This window comes from Macrobrachium rosenbergii, chromosome 4, assembly GCF_040412425.1.
Source record: "Macrobrachium rosenbergii isolate ZJJX-2024 chromosome 4, ASM4041242v1, whole genome shotgun sequence".
Classification (NCBI taxonomy): domain Eukaryota; kingdom Metazoa; phylum Arthropoda; class Malacostraca; order Decapoda; family Palaemonidae; genus Macrobrachium; species Macrobrachium rosenbergii.
In genome coordinates, this window is record NC_089744.1 from 2,749,236 (window position 1) to 2,766,077 (window position 16,842).

General features: G+C 41.8%; 1 protein-coding gene across 6 annotated transcripts in view; it reads left to right on the plus strand.

Moving 5' to 3' along the window:
- Positions 1-16,842, plus strand: part of LOC136829761 (probable phosphorylase b kinase regulatory subunit beta) — a 119,925-nt gene that overhangs the window by 10,229 nt on the left and 92,854 nt on the right. For all 6 annotated transcript variants that reach the window (XR_010850484.1, XR_010850485.1, XM_067088637.1 and 3 more), the window contains exons 5-6: positions 65-261; positions 14,568-14,727. Coding sequence is in view for 4 of the 6 variants with exons in the window: in XM_067088637.1 (XP_066944738.1) it covers positions 65-261; positions 14,568-14,727 (357 nt within the window). In the remaining 2 variants the exon portion in view is untranslated. The remainder of the gene's footprint in view (positions 1-64; positions 262-14,567; positions 14,728-16,842) is intronic.

Sequence of the window (16,842 nt, forward strand, 5' to 3'; positions counted from 1 at the left end):
AAGTGGAATTATGCTGTTACCTTTAAGAATAATGTCTTAGAACTAGTACTATTTTTTTTTCCAGATTGATGTTGTGTCCCTTTATCTCCTGTTTCTTGTACAAATGATAAATTCTGGCTTGCAAATTATTTATACGATGGATGAAGTGATATTTGTACAAAATTTGGTGTATTACGTTGAGCGGTCATATCGCACTCCTGATTATGGTATGTGGGAACGTGGCAGCAAATACAACAATGGAACACCTGAACTGCATGCAAGGTATTTGAGATTTTTTATTTTTGTCCATTCCATAACATTTCAAAATTGGTAAATTTTCTCACAAGATGCAATTATTGTAATAGCTTTTTGTTAGCAATGAAGAGTTAGTGTACATTCCAAAGAACTTCGGATACAATGAGGCACTACAATAATTATAGATATATAATTATGTCCTTACAGTATAAAAAGGACTGCAGTTATTTCACATATGCTATTACACAGATGGAAGAGTGAGATGCTAAACTCCAATTTATAAGTAAAAGGAAGTGTGCTGGTTTTTTTGTATTTATATTCTCACTTAAGTGAAACAAGCCTTGAATGGCTATTAAATTGCCAGGGATGTTTTTGTGTGTGGACCAAATTAAAAATATAGCTGCATAGTGACATTGCAAACATAGATGAGAGCAGTAAAGATTCATAAGCATAACTTGAAAGGTGTGGATTAACTGGGTTGGTGTGCCTGGTTGCTGTGCCTGGCTGGATCTTTGAAATATCGAGACTTTGCAAAGTTTTATTATAGGACAAATTGTTATTTTACCTTTTGTAATCTCTTAGTTAAGTTGTTAAAGTTAAAGTGAACACATAAGTAATACAGTAGACTTTCATTCAGAATTAAAAGAATTGAGAGATTTTTTCTTTACTTCAGAGTAAAATTCTTTAATAGTAATGATAAAATGTGAAAGCACTGTAGTAGTTTATCATTCAGAATTATAATATAAAATATTGTTAATGAAAGAGAAAGAGAAATTACAGACTGAAACTTCATCACCATTTTCAACTTTTAAGAAATTTTATACAAATAGCATTGTTTTACCTCACAGGTCAAGTGATTTACTAATTTTTTGATTGAATTAAGAAGGTGTATCTTTACCCTTTACAGTACTTTGTGCTGCACTTATCATAAGATTTTAGTGTAGATATGGTAGTTAAGAAGCATTAAATGTTCATTATCATGTCTGAGGCAGATGTGTTAAACAACTGTATTGTTTATGTTTATTACGGCACTCTTCATGTGACTATTAGACAGAATTAAAAATGTTATACAAAACCCTATTTTTAGTTTTATATAAATAACTTACCAAGTAACTACATAGCTATTAGTTTCACTAACCGTTGGAGTTCTACGTTTGAAATTCACAGTAACTCACTATTGTTTTAGCGTAGGTAACTAGACCCCACCCACAACCAGGGAAGAATAGGTACAACAGTGCTGAAGAGCCCAGTTTGTTTCTGCTGGTCAGCAACTGTACACAGTTGGTTGAGCAGCTCTGATTTGAGTTTCGCCGGATGGTTGTATCTTTCACCTTTGGTGAAGTAAGTATTCATTCGTGTTGGCAGCGTGCTATTTATTAACTTAGCTAGTTTATTATTCAGACTTGTGACTCATTGTGACTTAGTATGTTAGATTCTAGCGTGTCTAGTATTAGGTATTGCAAGAAAGACTGTAATACTAGACTTACTTCTGCTAAGTATGACTCGCACATTTTGTGTTGCAATTGTAGGGGGGCAAATTTGCTCATTTGACTTAAATGTGATGAATGTGAAGACTGGGATCAGGGTAAATAGAAAGTTTTGGAAGCACATCTAGATAGACTCCAAAGAGACAGACAGAGAAAGGCGGCTGCTAGAGCTGAGACTAAAGGTTTAGCTGGTCAGGTTTCTTCTCAGAAATCAGATATTGCTTCTCAGCCTGTGCCTTCTACACCTTTACTTGTGTTCTCCCTGATCACCAGCCCTCCGACTTTCCCTCAAACCCTGTTACCTGGCACCTGTTCTGAACCCGATGCCATCGCCACCCTAGAAGTTTGAATTGACCAAAAATTTGGTCTGCTTGTTAATACTGTAGCCCAAATCAGGTCTTTGGTTAAGACCCATATGGATCAGGTAAGCATGATTAGTGTTGGTGCAAGTGCAGTACAAGTGGAGGAGGTGACTATTCGTCCCACTGACGCTCCTTGACAGAGGTCAATGTTAGACCCCCAAACCTGGAAGGAAGCAAACCGGAAGTCCGAGGGAGGTCGGTGGTGTTTGCCCAGGGGTAGTTGCCTCCTGAACCGAGCCTGTTGATCAAACCCAGGACTCAGCAGATCACCATTGGAAAGGCATTCATATGGATGTGCATGCTCTGTCATCCAGTGATTCAGACACCAGTGCGGGCAGGGGTCGTAAACGTTTTTCAAGTGTCAAGGCCATTGAAAAGGCATGCTTCTTCTGCTGAGCCCGTTTCCTCACTCCCAAGTAAGATTTCCAGGGAACAAGAGCACAGTCCTCTTCCCTCCTGCAGTTTTTGGGTTAGTCCCGAGCAGGTTGTGCATAACACTTTGGTGACGGAGAGCCAGTCTTTGACGCGGCATTCGTCATCCAAGTTGTTTGGGCACCCAGTGAGTGGACGTGCAGTGTCAAAGTGTTCGGTGTCTGAATGCCTAATTTCCAGTCCCGATTGGCTTGTCCATGGCACTTCGATGACGGTGAGCTGGTCTTTGACGAGGCATTCCTCATCCAAGTTGTCCGAGCGCCCAGTGGCTGAGTGCCTGGTTTCCGAACGTGTAGTGTCCGACCATTCTGTGTCAAAGCGCTCAGTGTCTGAGCGCCCAACTTCTGAACACCCAACTTCCGAGCACCCAACTTCCGAGCGCACAGTGTCCGAATGCCCAGTGTCCAAACGTATGGTGTCGGATCGTCCAGTGTCCGAGTGATTGGGTTATGAACACTCAGTGTCCGAGCTCCCAACTGCTGAGCGGCGCCCAGTGTCCGAACACCCAGTTTCCGAGCACCATGTATCAGAATTCTCGCCTTCAGTACACTTGGCACCAGAAGCCAAACATTTGGTGCCAACACCTACCATGACAGATCCTTCATTGGAACCTATCCAACAGCAGCTGGACAGTATCCTTGGACTTTTACAAAAGCAACCTGCTGCTACACAGGATTAGGCAGACTCAGCTCCTTTGCCCATTACTTCAAATGAGGAAGCTGACGAAGAAGCCATTGATCAAGAACACCCTACGTCAGCGTATTCGGCCCTCTTGTGATTCTTCCTCTTCTGCTATCCAACTTTCTTCTCTCCAAGGGTCCTGTCGTCACCTGGTTCAGCCTTCATGATGAGACAGCCAGTAGAGGCCTCCAGACTACCGAAGAAGGTCCTCTCCTCATCCCCTAGGTATGCGTTAGCTGTCATTGACAGTTGGTTAGCAGGAAAGAGGGAGCAGGGTAAAGCGATTTTCAGTAAAATTGATCTAATTTTACCTGTACTGTCTATGAGGTGTAAATACACTAGTGTGGCAAATACGTTCTAAAACATAGAGGCATAATAACTTCGATTCCTGGCAAAGCCTTCTAAAGCAACCCCACCTCCATGGCTTCCATCTAGGGTTACCCGCTCTTGCCCTGACAGGCTTATGACTGTCTGGGAGCTTGTCAGACCGAAGGGCTTTTCAAGAAAGGCTGCAGAAGCTATCACTAATGTCTACCAGGCGAAGTGGACAATCTTTCGTGTCTGGTGCCAAAGACATGGTGTATCGTCTTTTAAAACCTTTGTAGCACGGATCTCTGATTTTTAAATATTTCTGAGTTCCTCTTGAGGCTTGGCCACCTCTATAATCAGAGGTTATAGATCTATGCTAAACTCTGTGTTTAGACATAGAGGGTCTTGATTTGTCTTTTTACTTGCTTTAGCGAATTACACACCTTCAGTAATCGAGTGGGTTTTTTTGCAAGGAGATGCAGTCTGCTCATTCACACTTGGATTCCTGGCAAAGAGCGAAACCCCGTCCAACCCTTGGCCTTGTTCGTTTACGATCAAGAACTTGTTAGACATCCTTGGGCCAGCAGACCAGGAGAGAACTCTTTCCCCAGTTAGAGCTCTTAAGTACTACTTGGATAGGACCAAAGGGATTAGAGGTTCATCTCAGAATCTATGATGTTCAGTTAAAAACCCTTCCTAACCATTATCCAAGAATGCTGTGGCCTACTTTTTAAAGATTTATTTCTGAGTCACACTCAGAGATTCAAGAAGACGATCTCTCTGTTTTTAAAGTAAAAGCTCATGAGATTAGAGCATTTGCCACTTCGTTGCATTAAAGAACTTGTCGCTCGCCATGATTCTCCAATCAACTTGCTGTATGTCAAAATCAGTGTTCACATCCCATTATTTGCGTGATATGGAGACAGTCTATAATAATTGCAGTACGTTAGGCCCATTGGTTGTGGCTGGCGTGGCATTGGGGGAAGAAGGATAGGGATATATCATCCAATCCTCTTATCTCCCCACCTTGTTAAAGGATGCCAAGGTTTGGGATGCCTGGTGGTGCCGTGTACCATGAGTACCCACCAGTCAGTTTTTAATGTTTGGGTGATGGTTTTAATATTGTGTGGTAACAAATTTCTGGTTGTATTCATTGTACTGTACCCAGGGAGAGGGCATTTATTTTGTAAGGCCTTGTCAGTCTTCGAAGTACTCCTCGACTGCAAGGTTCTCCCACTGAAGTAGAGACGACTCTCGACTTTACTGCCTCGTCACTACAGGCTGAGATGAGCGCCAACCAGAGGCAGGTAAGGTTACAACAAGCATTACACCAATGCTAGCTACCTTTCTATTTCAAATTCATCTCCTTAATTGAGTGTTTTTGGATGTAAAATGTCCATGCTTCCCACCTCCTGTCAGTGTGGGATTCAGCTATGTAGTTACTTGGTGAGTTACTTATATAAAATTGACTTTTTATGATAAAATAAGGTTTTATGTATACTTAACAAGTAACTATATGATCAAAGCCCTCCCACCTCCCCCTCATAGGCACAGAGCACAAATGAATTGAGCTCTTCAGCACTGTTGTATCTATTCTTCCCCAGTAGTGGGCGGGGTCTAGTTACCTACACTAAAACAATAGCTCGTTACCGCGAATTTCAAATTTAGAACTACTGCGATTAGTGAAACTAATAGCTATGTAGTTACTTGGTAAGTATATATAAAACTTTATTTTATCATAAAAATGTCATGTTAGTCATGTTGCTTAGTGAAATGTTCTTCATATGAAAAACAAAGAATGCTGTATTTTATTTCACTGGAGAATGCCATTTGTAGGTAAATCATTATACCTCAAGCAGTTGTACTATTCATAGTTGAACTTTTGAGAAAGTCTCTTAATGGTGTTATTTTTTAGGTGAAACTTACCCTCTATCATTTAGCTTTATCTGCAACTACTTAGCGCAGGTTCGACAAGGGTTAAAGTTGAAACAATCGTTAACAAACGCTCACAATAGTTACTCCCCCACCCTGTGTAAGTGGGGGTAAGAACAGCAAATGTCTTGGTTGCTCATTTTGCTCTTGTCGATGAACACGGCCAGCTGTGTAGACAAGTGCCCTGAAGTTTGGTTTGTTTTTTACATAAGTAAATTAACTTACCAAGTAATTACATAGCTAAAGGTTTTCGACCACAGTAGCTTTAAAATTCTAAATTCATGGTAATGATTCAACCAGCTAGTGTAGGTGGTTAAACCCTACCCACTTTCGGTGTAGAAGAGGAAGAATTCAGGAGAGTGTTCACTTCGTTTTCTGCCGGTTTTCGGTTAACACCGAGAGTTCTCTGCAGCTCTTCATCATCGTTTGTTGGAATGTTTTCCCGGAAATTGGTGAAATACTCAAAGTTTGTGGTTTCATTGATTAGCTTTGCAGGAACTTCGTTCAGTATTAACCTTTTGTTAACTATTTCTCAGTTTTTTTGCATATCATGTTAGATACTAGTTCTGCTAGCACTGAGGGGTGTAAGATTATGCTCACTAAGCATGACTCTCATACTAAGTGTTTTAGATGTAGGGGACAGGAGTGTGACGGAGAATACGTGCAATGGATGCCATGATTGGGATGAAAAGAAGTGGAAAGTGTTTAAATCTCATATAGATAAGCTCGAAAGGAACAAAAAGAGAAGGTCAGCCTCTAAAGCAGAAAATAGGGCTACTTCAAAATCCAGTAGGCCTGTAGATGAGAATCCTGTTCCTTCTTCACCTGTTCCTGCTATTTCTCCCATTCCTAGCCCTCCTTCCACTTTGCTACATACTCTTATTCCTGGTTCTCATGCTTCCAATCCTGATGCCATTGCCAGCCTCAAATCTAAGTTCGATCAGAGATTTAACTTTATTGTAAATGCAGTGTCTGATTTAGGGGCATCCCTAAAAGTGCTCTCTGACAAAGTGTTGAAGTTTATGCCTAGTGACAGTGTTGTGCAAGTGGAGGAGGTGGCTGCCCGTCCCACTGGTGCTACTAGACAAATGTCCCTGTCCCGCTCCCCTGAACCTGGGAGAAGACATACTGGAGGTCCAAGGCAGGCCAATGGGGTTTGCCCAAGGGTAATCTTCCCCTCAGTCAGGCCTGTTGCCCGATCCCAGACAGCAGATGACAGCTGTTGGAAAGGCGTCAGAATGGATGTGCATCACCTGTCGTCGGACTCAGAAGATTCCAGCCCTGACAAGAGGCGCCGGTGGCGCTTTTCTGCCTCTCACCCACTTAAAGAGGCTTTTTGATGGAGCAGACCGCTCTCCTCTGCCAGTCAAGAGGTATAGGGAGGCCAGTCTCCTGCCTCCACTTCAGCTCGACCCCAGGTGTCGGGTTGGGTAAGCCCTGAGCCTTTCTCACCATATATGGAACTCCAGTTTGTAATACCCAAGCACCTGAAAGATCAGCTCAGGCGACAGTTGTCATCCAAAAGATCAGCTCAGGCGACAGTTGTTATCCAAGCACCTCTCCATCTCCAAGCAGCCATAGCCACCGGGGCGCACGACACCTGCTCACAACCACCACACACCAGCTCCTGCATTGGTGGCACCAGAGCACGAGGCACATGCTCCCAACCACCCACACACCAGCTCCTGCATTTTTGGTGCCAATACCTGCACACCCAGCTCCAGCTCGTGTGTTCGCCTTCACCCCCGCCTACTCACTCTTCGGTTGAGGACCCTTCATTGGAACCGATCAAAAGACAACTGGCGACCATTACGGGGGCTTTACACATACCCCCACGGTTCCCATGACTTCCGAGGGTGCATCCCTGTTGCCGATTTCTCCAGATGAAGAGGTTCTTGAGGAAACACCTGCACCCTTTGCGTATGCTTTGCTGTTGATGCATTTTTTGTCCAACTTGCTGGGTCACTTCACACTTGCTGCCCCAGCACCTCTGGCTTCAACCTTCCTTATGAGGAGTCAGACAGGCAACAGCACTTGACTTCCCAGGATGGTACTTTCCTCCTCTTTGAGGAAGACACTCAAGCAGGTGGATGACTGGCTCTCTTGAAGAGGGAACAGGGCAAAACCACCCTGGCATGGCCTCCCTCTAGGTTGATACACAGGAGATACATTTCCTATTCTACTAGAGAAGCTCCCTCTTTGGGAGTTGCTGCCTCCTCCCAAGGGAACTTCTCCAGACTTATTGACTCTGCGTGACGCTCAGCCTTTGTGTCAGCAAAGGTGATGTTTACAACATATGAATTGGACCACCCCATCAAGAACATATTCAAGGTGTTTGAAGTATGCAGTTTCCTGGACTGGACCATCGGTGCCCTCGCTAAGAAGATCGAGGACTGCCTAGACCTGGCAGAGGACTTCGCATCAGATTGGTTGGCGGTTTTGTTGTGCACCAACGAAGCCATGAGGGATGGCTCCCTAGAGCTCATCTCTCTCTTATCCATGGCGGTGCTCAAGAATAGAGTTGTGGTGCTCCTTCACTGTGAGAGGAGTCACAGACCCAAAAATCCGCTCTCCTATTTTCAACTCTGGATCAGAGCCACCTCTTTCCCCAAGATGCCATCCAAGGGATTTCTTCAGACCTGCAGAAGTCGACGAAGGATCTGTTAGCTCAGTCTGCTCGGCGACTAAGCACCCTTCCTCCTTCATTACCAATTCTATTTCTCATCTTCATCCTCAGCTCTTTCAAGGAGGCAAGCAGAAGCCCTGTTCTGGTTCACAAAGAATGGTTCCCGGACCTGCTTCATCTCCTAGTGGACTTCCAGAGACTCCTACCCCACAAGCAGTCACTTCTCAAATAGCCCCACTTCTGCAAGTTCCACTGAGGGTTGTCTGCTGTGGCTCTGACAGGATTCAGACTGTCCGGGACCTCGACAGAGCGAAGGGTTTTTCAAAACCAGTTGCGGATGCTATTGCCAGATGAAGATGTCAGTCGTCAAGCAACGTCTATCAATCTAAATGGACAACTTTCTGAAGGTGGTGCAATCAATGTAACGTATCATCTTCTGTGACGTCTGTAAGCCAGATAGCAGACTTTCTGCATTACCTGAGGTCTTCCAGAAAGTTATCGTCATCTACCATCAAGGGGTATAGGGCTGTGCTGAGTTCAGTCTTCAAGCATAGAGGTATGGACCTTTCCTCTAATCAGGACCTCAACAACCTCATTAAATCCTTTGATATGGCTAAGTAAAGGAAGTTTGATAACGTCTCTTGGAGCCTCGATGTAGTTTCAAGTGGCTTTCACGTCCGGCTTTCGAACCCTTGCACTCTATATTTTTGTGGGACCTTACCAGGAAGACACTTTCTTGTTGCTTTGGCCACTGCCAAATGCATCAGCAAGCTTCAAGCTATCAACAAGAGAAAAAGTTATTCTCGCGGGTTCCTTGCCAAGAATGAAAACCTTCCAATCCCTGGCCTCGCTCTTTTACTATTAAAAGCTTGATGAACATCGTTGGTCGGAGGAGGAAGAGACTTCTTTGTCCTGGTGAGAACCCTACGATATTATCTTCAGAGGACCGAAAAGATGAGAGGACCTTCTAGCCATCTTTGGTGTTCGGTAAGGAATCATTCTCGTCCAGTGTCAAAGAATACTCTAGCTTATTTTTTGAGATACCTGATTTCAGAAGCTCACTCTCGAATACAAGAAGACGTCCTGCCTTCGATGAAAGTAAAAGCTCATGAGGTTTGAGCTGTCACTACCTCTCTTGCTTTTAGGCATAATATATCTCTCTCGTCCATCCTACAATCTACGTATTGGAAATACAAGTCAGTCTTCGCAACTCGTTACCTGAAGGAAGTGGAAACTCCAAAAATTGTAGTACCTTAGGACCTTTATCCGTGGCTGGCATGATGTTGGGAGAGGAGGCATAGGGAGCACTTTCCCTCCTTTATCGACTCACCTTAATTCAGAGTGTTGAGTCCAGGGTGAGCTTGGGGGTACATTGTACCTGGAGTGCCCACCAGTTTTTTAGTGGTTTGTTTGCGGTTTTTATTTCAGTGTAGGTGACAGCATTGTCTGATTTTATTCTGGTTTTTTGCCCAGGGCAAGGGCACCTTGTTAAACTTGGCTAGGCATCGGACTCTGTCCTTCGCTGCAAAGTTCCCACTAATGTAGGGGATGACCCATGGCTATACTGCCACACCACTACGAGTTAAGATGAGCACCAACCAGAGGTAGTATCTACCTGCGGTAGCTCTTTCACCAGGTAAGGAAACAACAAGCATTGTATCAATGCTAGTAACTTTTGTATTTCAAATTCATTACCTTTATTAATATTTTGGAGTAGAATATGTCCATGTATCCCACCTATCTATGTGGATTCAGCTAAGTAATTACTTGGTAGGTTACTTAATTAAAAATGACATTTTTATAATAAAGTTTTATATGATATTTACCAAGTAATTACATTTCTACCCTCCTATAAGATTGCATGGACATAGGTCAAAAATGAAATGAGAATGCTGGAGTTGTTCCTCTTCCACAAAAGTGGACAGGCTTTAACCAAACAGATGTTGAATTACCAGGGGTGATTTTTTAGCTCCACAGGGTTGAAAACCTTTAGTTATGTACAGTAATCACTTGGAAGCATATATAAAACTTTATTTCATGTAAGTTGTAACCCAGTAATGGCATTCCTATTGGCACCTAATCGTACATCAGCTGAAAAATTCAAAATTTTTCACAGCGTATTTCTATCTTTTGTGCATAGGTGATAAGGTCTTCCACTATCCGGGACTTAGGGAAACAACTTTGAGTAGCTCAATTCTGGTTTCCTTCCAGCTCTTCCGATCAACATTTAGTTTTTCACTTTTAATCTCTAATTTGGATGTTTTATTTGCCTGATCTGGGTGAAGTATTCACAATCTGTTGTTCTTATGGTTTTCTATCTTTATTGGATTATTTTTTAGTCAACTTTAGGAATTTCCTCAGTTAACATGTCGGATTCTAGTTCATGTAGTGTTCACTTTTGCTCAGAGGGTTGTAAAACTAGACTAAGTTTTCTTATGATTCTCATACTAAATGCACTAAATGTAGGGCAATTCCTTGGATGCAGCCTTGTCTGTCCCATCAGCTCCACCTGCTGACAGGCCTGGTAGTCCTGGGGTTCCCAAACAAGGACTGACGCCCCAGGATGTTCATGGATCTGTGCCCTCTGTCCTCCAGTTTTTGCTTATGGTCCTCTTGGTGGACAAACGCAAATTTGTTCATGATCTAAAGACATTCATGATAGGGTGAAAATTTTTAGATTAAGCTTTTGAACCCATTGTCCCAAGGTTATTACAGCGATTTGTCCGAACCAGGTAACCAATCGCCTTCGGCAGCAAATGATGCTGCTGCACCTGCAACCGCCTCAAGGAGTTCCGATGCTTTTGCTGTTTTTATTGGCTGTCTTTCTGAAGCAAAGAATAAGCTCATCAGATATTCAGGACCACTGGAAGCGTTGAGTTTATTGCATGCATGTTATTCTAAATATAGTTCTTTTAGTCTGCATGCTGCCTTAGCAAGTCCGCACATCACCTCATCGAGTCCGAGAAAAGTCAGCCAATCGTCAAGGGACAGTAGGCTGTAGAGTTTCTTCGGGGATGCATTTAGCATCAATGACATGTGAGTCTTTGAATAGCAAGAGGAGTGAGGAGTTAAGTGTGAGGGGACGAGTTCTTAGTGTCAACAAGAGGACAGGTCATGCTTCTCCACAACTTGTGTGTTGGAAGGTACAGTGGCATACAGTGCTTAACTGGTTCTCCTCTTGGGTCAGTCCAGGATTTTCTCAGTTGGCTCTTGGAGAGAGACCAATCTCAGTTCAAGTATTTACCAGAGTGGACTAATAGAATTTTAGCGCTGGGTCTTGCAAACCATCTAGGTCTGAGGCTTCGGTTTTCACAGATGAGGAAGACGCTTAGGCCCAGCTCTTCCTCTCAGTGTTCTTCTTCTCCTACTTTACCCTTGGATAGGGAAGAGGAACAATTAGAATCGGTCACCTCAGGTTTTAAGGAACTGGTTCAGTTGTGTTTGGACAGATAGCCACAGTTTATCCACAGTTCTTTTCAGGTGAGCATTCTAATACTGCTCGCTCTCTAAGAGCTTCCAGGTTGGGGCCTGCTTATTTTCCTCTCTCTTCCTTTAGGCTATCAGATTCTGTACATGGGAGATTTGAATCTATTGCTAAGTCTTTGCCTAAGGAGACCACCTCTAAAGGACCCACTCTTTTGTCTCCCTTTTCTCCTGATCCGTCCTGGATGGCTCTTTTTTTTTTTTTTTGCCCAAGATTTTTCCGACCAAGTAAGGCGCTATTGCTTCAGGCAGGTTGCATTTCTCTATTCCAGAGGCTGAGGTATGTATAAGAGTTTGACTAAAGCTATCAAAGCCATGTCCTTCAGTGAAATTGTTGAACACAGTTGAACAGTGTTTTACGAGTTTGGTGAACTTCTTCCTCCATTGGCCAGAGATTGTTTTTTAAGGCCTTGGGGTTTTTTGGTACCATTTAGACAATCATTTCTTGATGTGATAGGGGAGCTATCCCATGTTGTGAGGAACCTTAAAGTTCGCAGAAGAGAGCAGCTTTGTTCTCTGCTAGTTCCTTCAGTCTAGCCTAGTAAACAGTCTTTAATTTGGGGATGCATCCTTTTGAAAAGATTATTGGCAAAAAATTTGTTCTCTATACGGCCTGGAGTCCTGAGAAGACAGAGAATAGGTCTTTTATCCATCAGTCCCAAATTGTAAAGGGAAGTCTCTGATTATATTCCTCCCTTCTTTTAAATGTTCTTTGGGCAATACTTTTTATTAACTAGGTCTTCCTTTCCCAGTGCTGGAAGGAGGAAATAGTATTCTGCAGCGCTGTCGCCAACAAAGTCCTGGGTCCCGTTCTGGGAGGAAGTTTATCTCCTCTTATAACAAGAATCCAAAGTGTAGATAAAGAATAGCCCTCAGGTACCTGTTAGGGGCGGGTTAGGCCTCTTCCCAAAGTGTTGGAATGATTAGGGATACACAGACGCTCCCAAGAGACGCTTTGGGTAGCGGAAAAGTAGCGGAATAGGAAGGCTATTAATTCCTTCAGAACCCATGATTGTCGAACCAGCCCATCAGGTTGAAGGTAGGGGGCAACCCAGAGAGAGGGGTCTTGAGGTTTCTGTGTGTGTTCCATCTCTTAAATACCAGCTACTTCTTCAGGTTTTTTCAACAGGTTGTTCCTAACTCCAGGCAACGAGAGGATGGGGACAGATCTTTGAAATATCAGGCCCTATAAAAATTGAAAAGAAAGATTCCTCAAAACCAATTGTCTAAAACTTTTTCATGGAGGCCTCCTCTCTGTCATCTCCGGTTGGAGAAAGAGGCTTGGATATCACCAGTGGACATGAAAGACTGCTCCCATTCAGGGTCCAGATCCATCAATGTTCAAGAAAGTTCTGCAATGACTTTGTCTTTGGGGGAAAGGCCTAACAATTTCTTTTGATGGACTAAGTTCCACTCTCAGGTTTTCAACAGGGTCTCATCCTATTGCAAAATGGCTTCACTTACTAGAGTAAAGCAACATTTGCTGGCATTGGATCATCATTGCAAAGCCCAGGAATTGCCTGAGGGCAAGAGAGCTAGGTCTGGGTACCAAAAATTTTATGGAACCTAGATTTTATCTAATGACACCTTAGGGGTCCTCCTTTTACCCCTGAGAGAGGTTTTCTCAAGGCTCTTTGTTTTAAAACCATGTTTTTGGTAGGCCTGGCTATTCAAAAGAAAAGTTTAAAATAACGTTATGTTTTTTCTTATGCAGAATTGTAATTTATCCCTTTTGTGTTAAAACGATGTTAAAGCCAAAAATTATCCCAGAGTTTTCTCTGTCCTTCAAAACAAGCTCCTGAGGTTGAGAGCTGTGTTTTATTGCCCTAGACTTACCATCACAATACTTTATAATCCTCTTTAAACCTGTAACATTATTTATTGACAAAACATATTTCTCAGGAAGAAATTTAGGTTAGTAAATAAGTTGCCATGGATTCACATTATTAAGTCCATTATTTGAAAACAATGATGCTAGGGGTTTGTCAAAATAAGGTGAAACCAATCAGAGCTAGCAGGAAATTTTTTCAGCTAAAAGGGCACCCTCAACTCTCTGCAAATGCACCTCTAAAAAAACTTCTAGTCTTGGCAGCACAGTGGAGGTGTAGCTCTGTATTGGCTTCCAACTACTTGAGGGATGTAGAGATCCAGTATATAGACTGCTGTACACTAGCACCTCTGGTTTTGGCAGGGGAGATTGTCTCCTAGTCTTCCCTTTATGTGCCACGAACAGATAAAGGTTCTCTATAGCTACCTCCTTCTTGGGTAAAGGGGAACGGTTTGTGATGAGTTCGTACATGGTAGTTTACTCAGCTTTATTTATTTGGATCATATTGTATACTGTAGTTATCCTTGCTTTGTTTGTTCTTAGATGAGGACAAAGTCTTTTCTTTTATAGTAAATTATGTTATTTTATGTTGCAGAGCCTTGCTCCTCATTGGAGAAAGCTACCCTGAGTTGATTAAGTACCACTTTTCTTCCAATTTGGGCTTGTTGCTTTTGGGTGTGAGGTGCCACAGCAACTCGATTGGGTAGGTGGTAACTCTTGAGGATCATAGTTAGTTGTGGTTGTAGCTCCTGTCGGCTCTGCAGGCCTGAGGCACAGGGGCCAATAACTTGCCATTCTGCATTGCACATCAACCAGTGGCTATGTTTGGGGTTGATGTTCCACCTCCTAAGGTAGTGGATCTCGCTTGGTGAGGATCCTAATGCGACAAGTGCTTGCCATGGGATCATATCAGGTAAGCAGGAATGAGGATATTTATAATATCTGATAATTCGGATATAGGGAATCTCTTGCCCGCCTCCAGCACACAATGTTGGAGTCAGATAAATGACAGAGGGTAAGTTTCACCTTGAAAATACTGAGAGTAACTATTGGGAGTGTTCATTAATGATTGTTTCAGTTTTAACACTTGTCAAACCTGCGCCAAGTAGTCACAGATAAAGCTAAGTGACAGAGGGTAAGTACCTACAAAATTTATTTTTATCATAAAATCATTATTCTGTTTTCACTGACAGTTCCATTGGAATGGCAAAGGCAGCTTTGGAAGCTATTAATGGATGCAATCTTTTTGGAGAAAAGGGGGCTTCATGGTCTGTCATATTTGTTGATATTGATGCCCACAACCGCAACAGAAGTATCTTTGAAACGCTTTTGCCAAGAGAGAGTAGTTCCAAAGTATGTATCATTCATATTTTCCTTTGTGAATTGTTTTATTTTTTAAAGTTTTTAAATGTTTGTGTTGATATAAGATACGTTTTTCTTATTCTGAAACAGCTTTATTTGATTTGAGGATATAAATTAATTTGAATCTAGAGAGAGGAAAAGCAGTTTCACTTGTGTGAATAATATTATTGCCAAGACAGGACACATTTTGTCACCTTAAGAATTTGCTGTTATGCAAGTTATTAACCCTTGCATTTCCTTTTATCATCCTCCATTCCCTTCATTTGTGCTAGTTCATTTTGATGTTTTGTGTTCATAATACTTTCAATTAAAGTTTTTTCTATCATGGACAGTACAGTAAACCCCCCGTATTCGCGTTCTCATGGTTCGCGGACTCACGCATTCGCGGGTTTCTCTGTGGAACATATCTAGCCATCATTCGTGGAAAATTCGCCCATTTGCAGTATTTTTCACTGAGAAATATTCACTAATTACTGTATTTTCATATAATTTTCATGAATAAATGCACTTTTTGTGATAAAACTATTAAAATACTCAGGTATAAGCATTTTTACAGGGTTTTTCTTGGTTTAAGCTATCAAAATGGGCAGTTCTAAATGTTTTTAGAGGGGTTTTAAGCATTCGCGGATTTGACCTATTCACGGGGGTGTGTGGGACGCATCCCCCGTGAATACGGGGGGTTCACTTTACCATGATTTCTGTTTTTTATCCTTGGTTCAGATTTAAGTTTTAAAACTGTATGGTGTGTTTGCATGTAGTGATGATGCTATTGAGTGGTGATGTTACTGTCAGCCTTATGGTTTCTTCTTCTGGTAATCACAGTGTTGTTAGATTCAAGAACATATTTTTAAGTTTGTTATTGGGAAGGACACCACATTTTCTCATACCATTTTGCCACCTTCCTTATTTACCAAACTGTTGCAAGTTCTCAAGATTCTTTGCACCATCTCTTTGGACAAGTTTCAGTGCTTTATGTTGATTATTTTCTATTTAGAGGTAAATCCTTTAGGTCAGCTCCATGCAATTCAAGAAATGGGTTTTAGGTGTCTGGTTAACTAGCGGGTTGCAAGCAGCAGCAGCAGCATAAGCTGTCTGTTACTTTAAAACATCGGATGCGCAGGTTTTTCATCAGCACAGATTATATAAATTACTCATTGGCTCTCAGTTTCCTGTTCTTTGTGAAAGAAATCATGCTTATGTCCTAGAAGACATGCAATAATGGGAGGCTGGTGAATCTGAATGGTAATGGTAGGAGAAAATGGTAGCTTTTTTTTTGTATTTATTTCTGCTAGTTGGTAGGGAATTATAAATGGTTTCTATATTTTTCTTTGGATAGGTAGTTCTCTCATTGTGTTCTAGAGAGTTAAGTCCTGCAGTGTTACTAACCATTAAGCATACACTTTGTCTTGCATAATTTTGAATATGTTGCAGTTTATTGCCTGGATTTGTTGAACCTAAAACAAATTATATTTGTGGGTGAGACATGCTTACTCTTAAAAAGGATGAGAATGAGAGAAGAATCATGGTTTATATCTTTAGATGGAGGAACCATTTGTTTCACCAGAAGCCAGTTACTTTAACCGTTTCGCTTACTGATGAAGTATCCAAACGTAAAAAAAAAAAAGATTGCACAAGCCAACAGACAAGATGAGGATCATTTTCAGCAAATGTTCCTGATACTTTTTATAAATATGTAACATGTATGTTTATCTATTTTGTATAATTTTAGGTTTTTATTCTCTAATTACTGTACATCATTTATCTTTGTTTTTTCTGCTACAGAGAGAGAGAGAGAGAGAGAGAGAGAGAGAGAGAGAGAGAGAGAGAGAGAGAGAGAGAGAGAGAGAATATTTCTTTATACTTATGTAACAGGCATATTCATTTGTTTTACATAATTTTAGATTTTCATTCTATAATTACATTTCTTATCTTTTTTATGCATGCATGAGTTTAAATGTGAGAGAGAGAGAGAGAGAGAGAGAGAGAGAGAGAGAGAGAGAGAGAGAGATTTTTAAGCATATGTTTATTTGTTTTGTATTGTTTTAGATTTTTATTCTATAATTACATCATTTATCTTTTTCTGAGAGAGAGAGAGAGAGAGAGAGA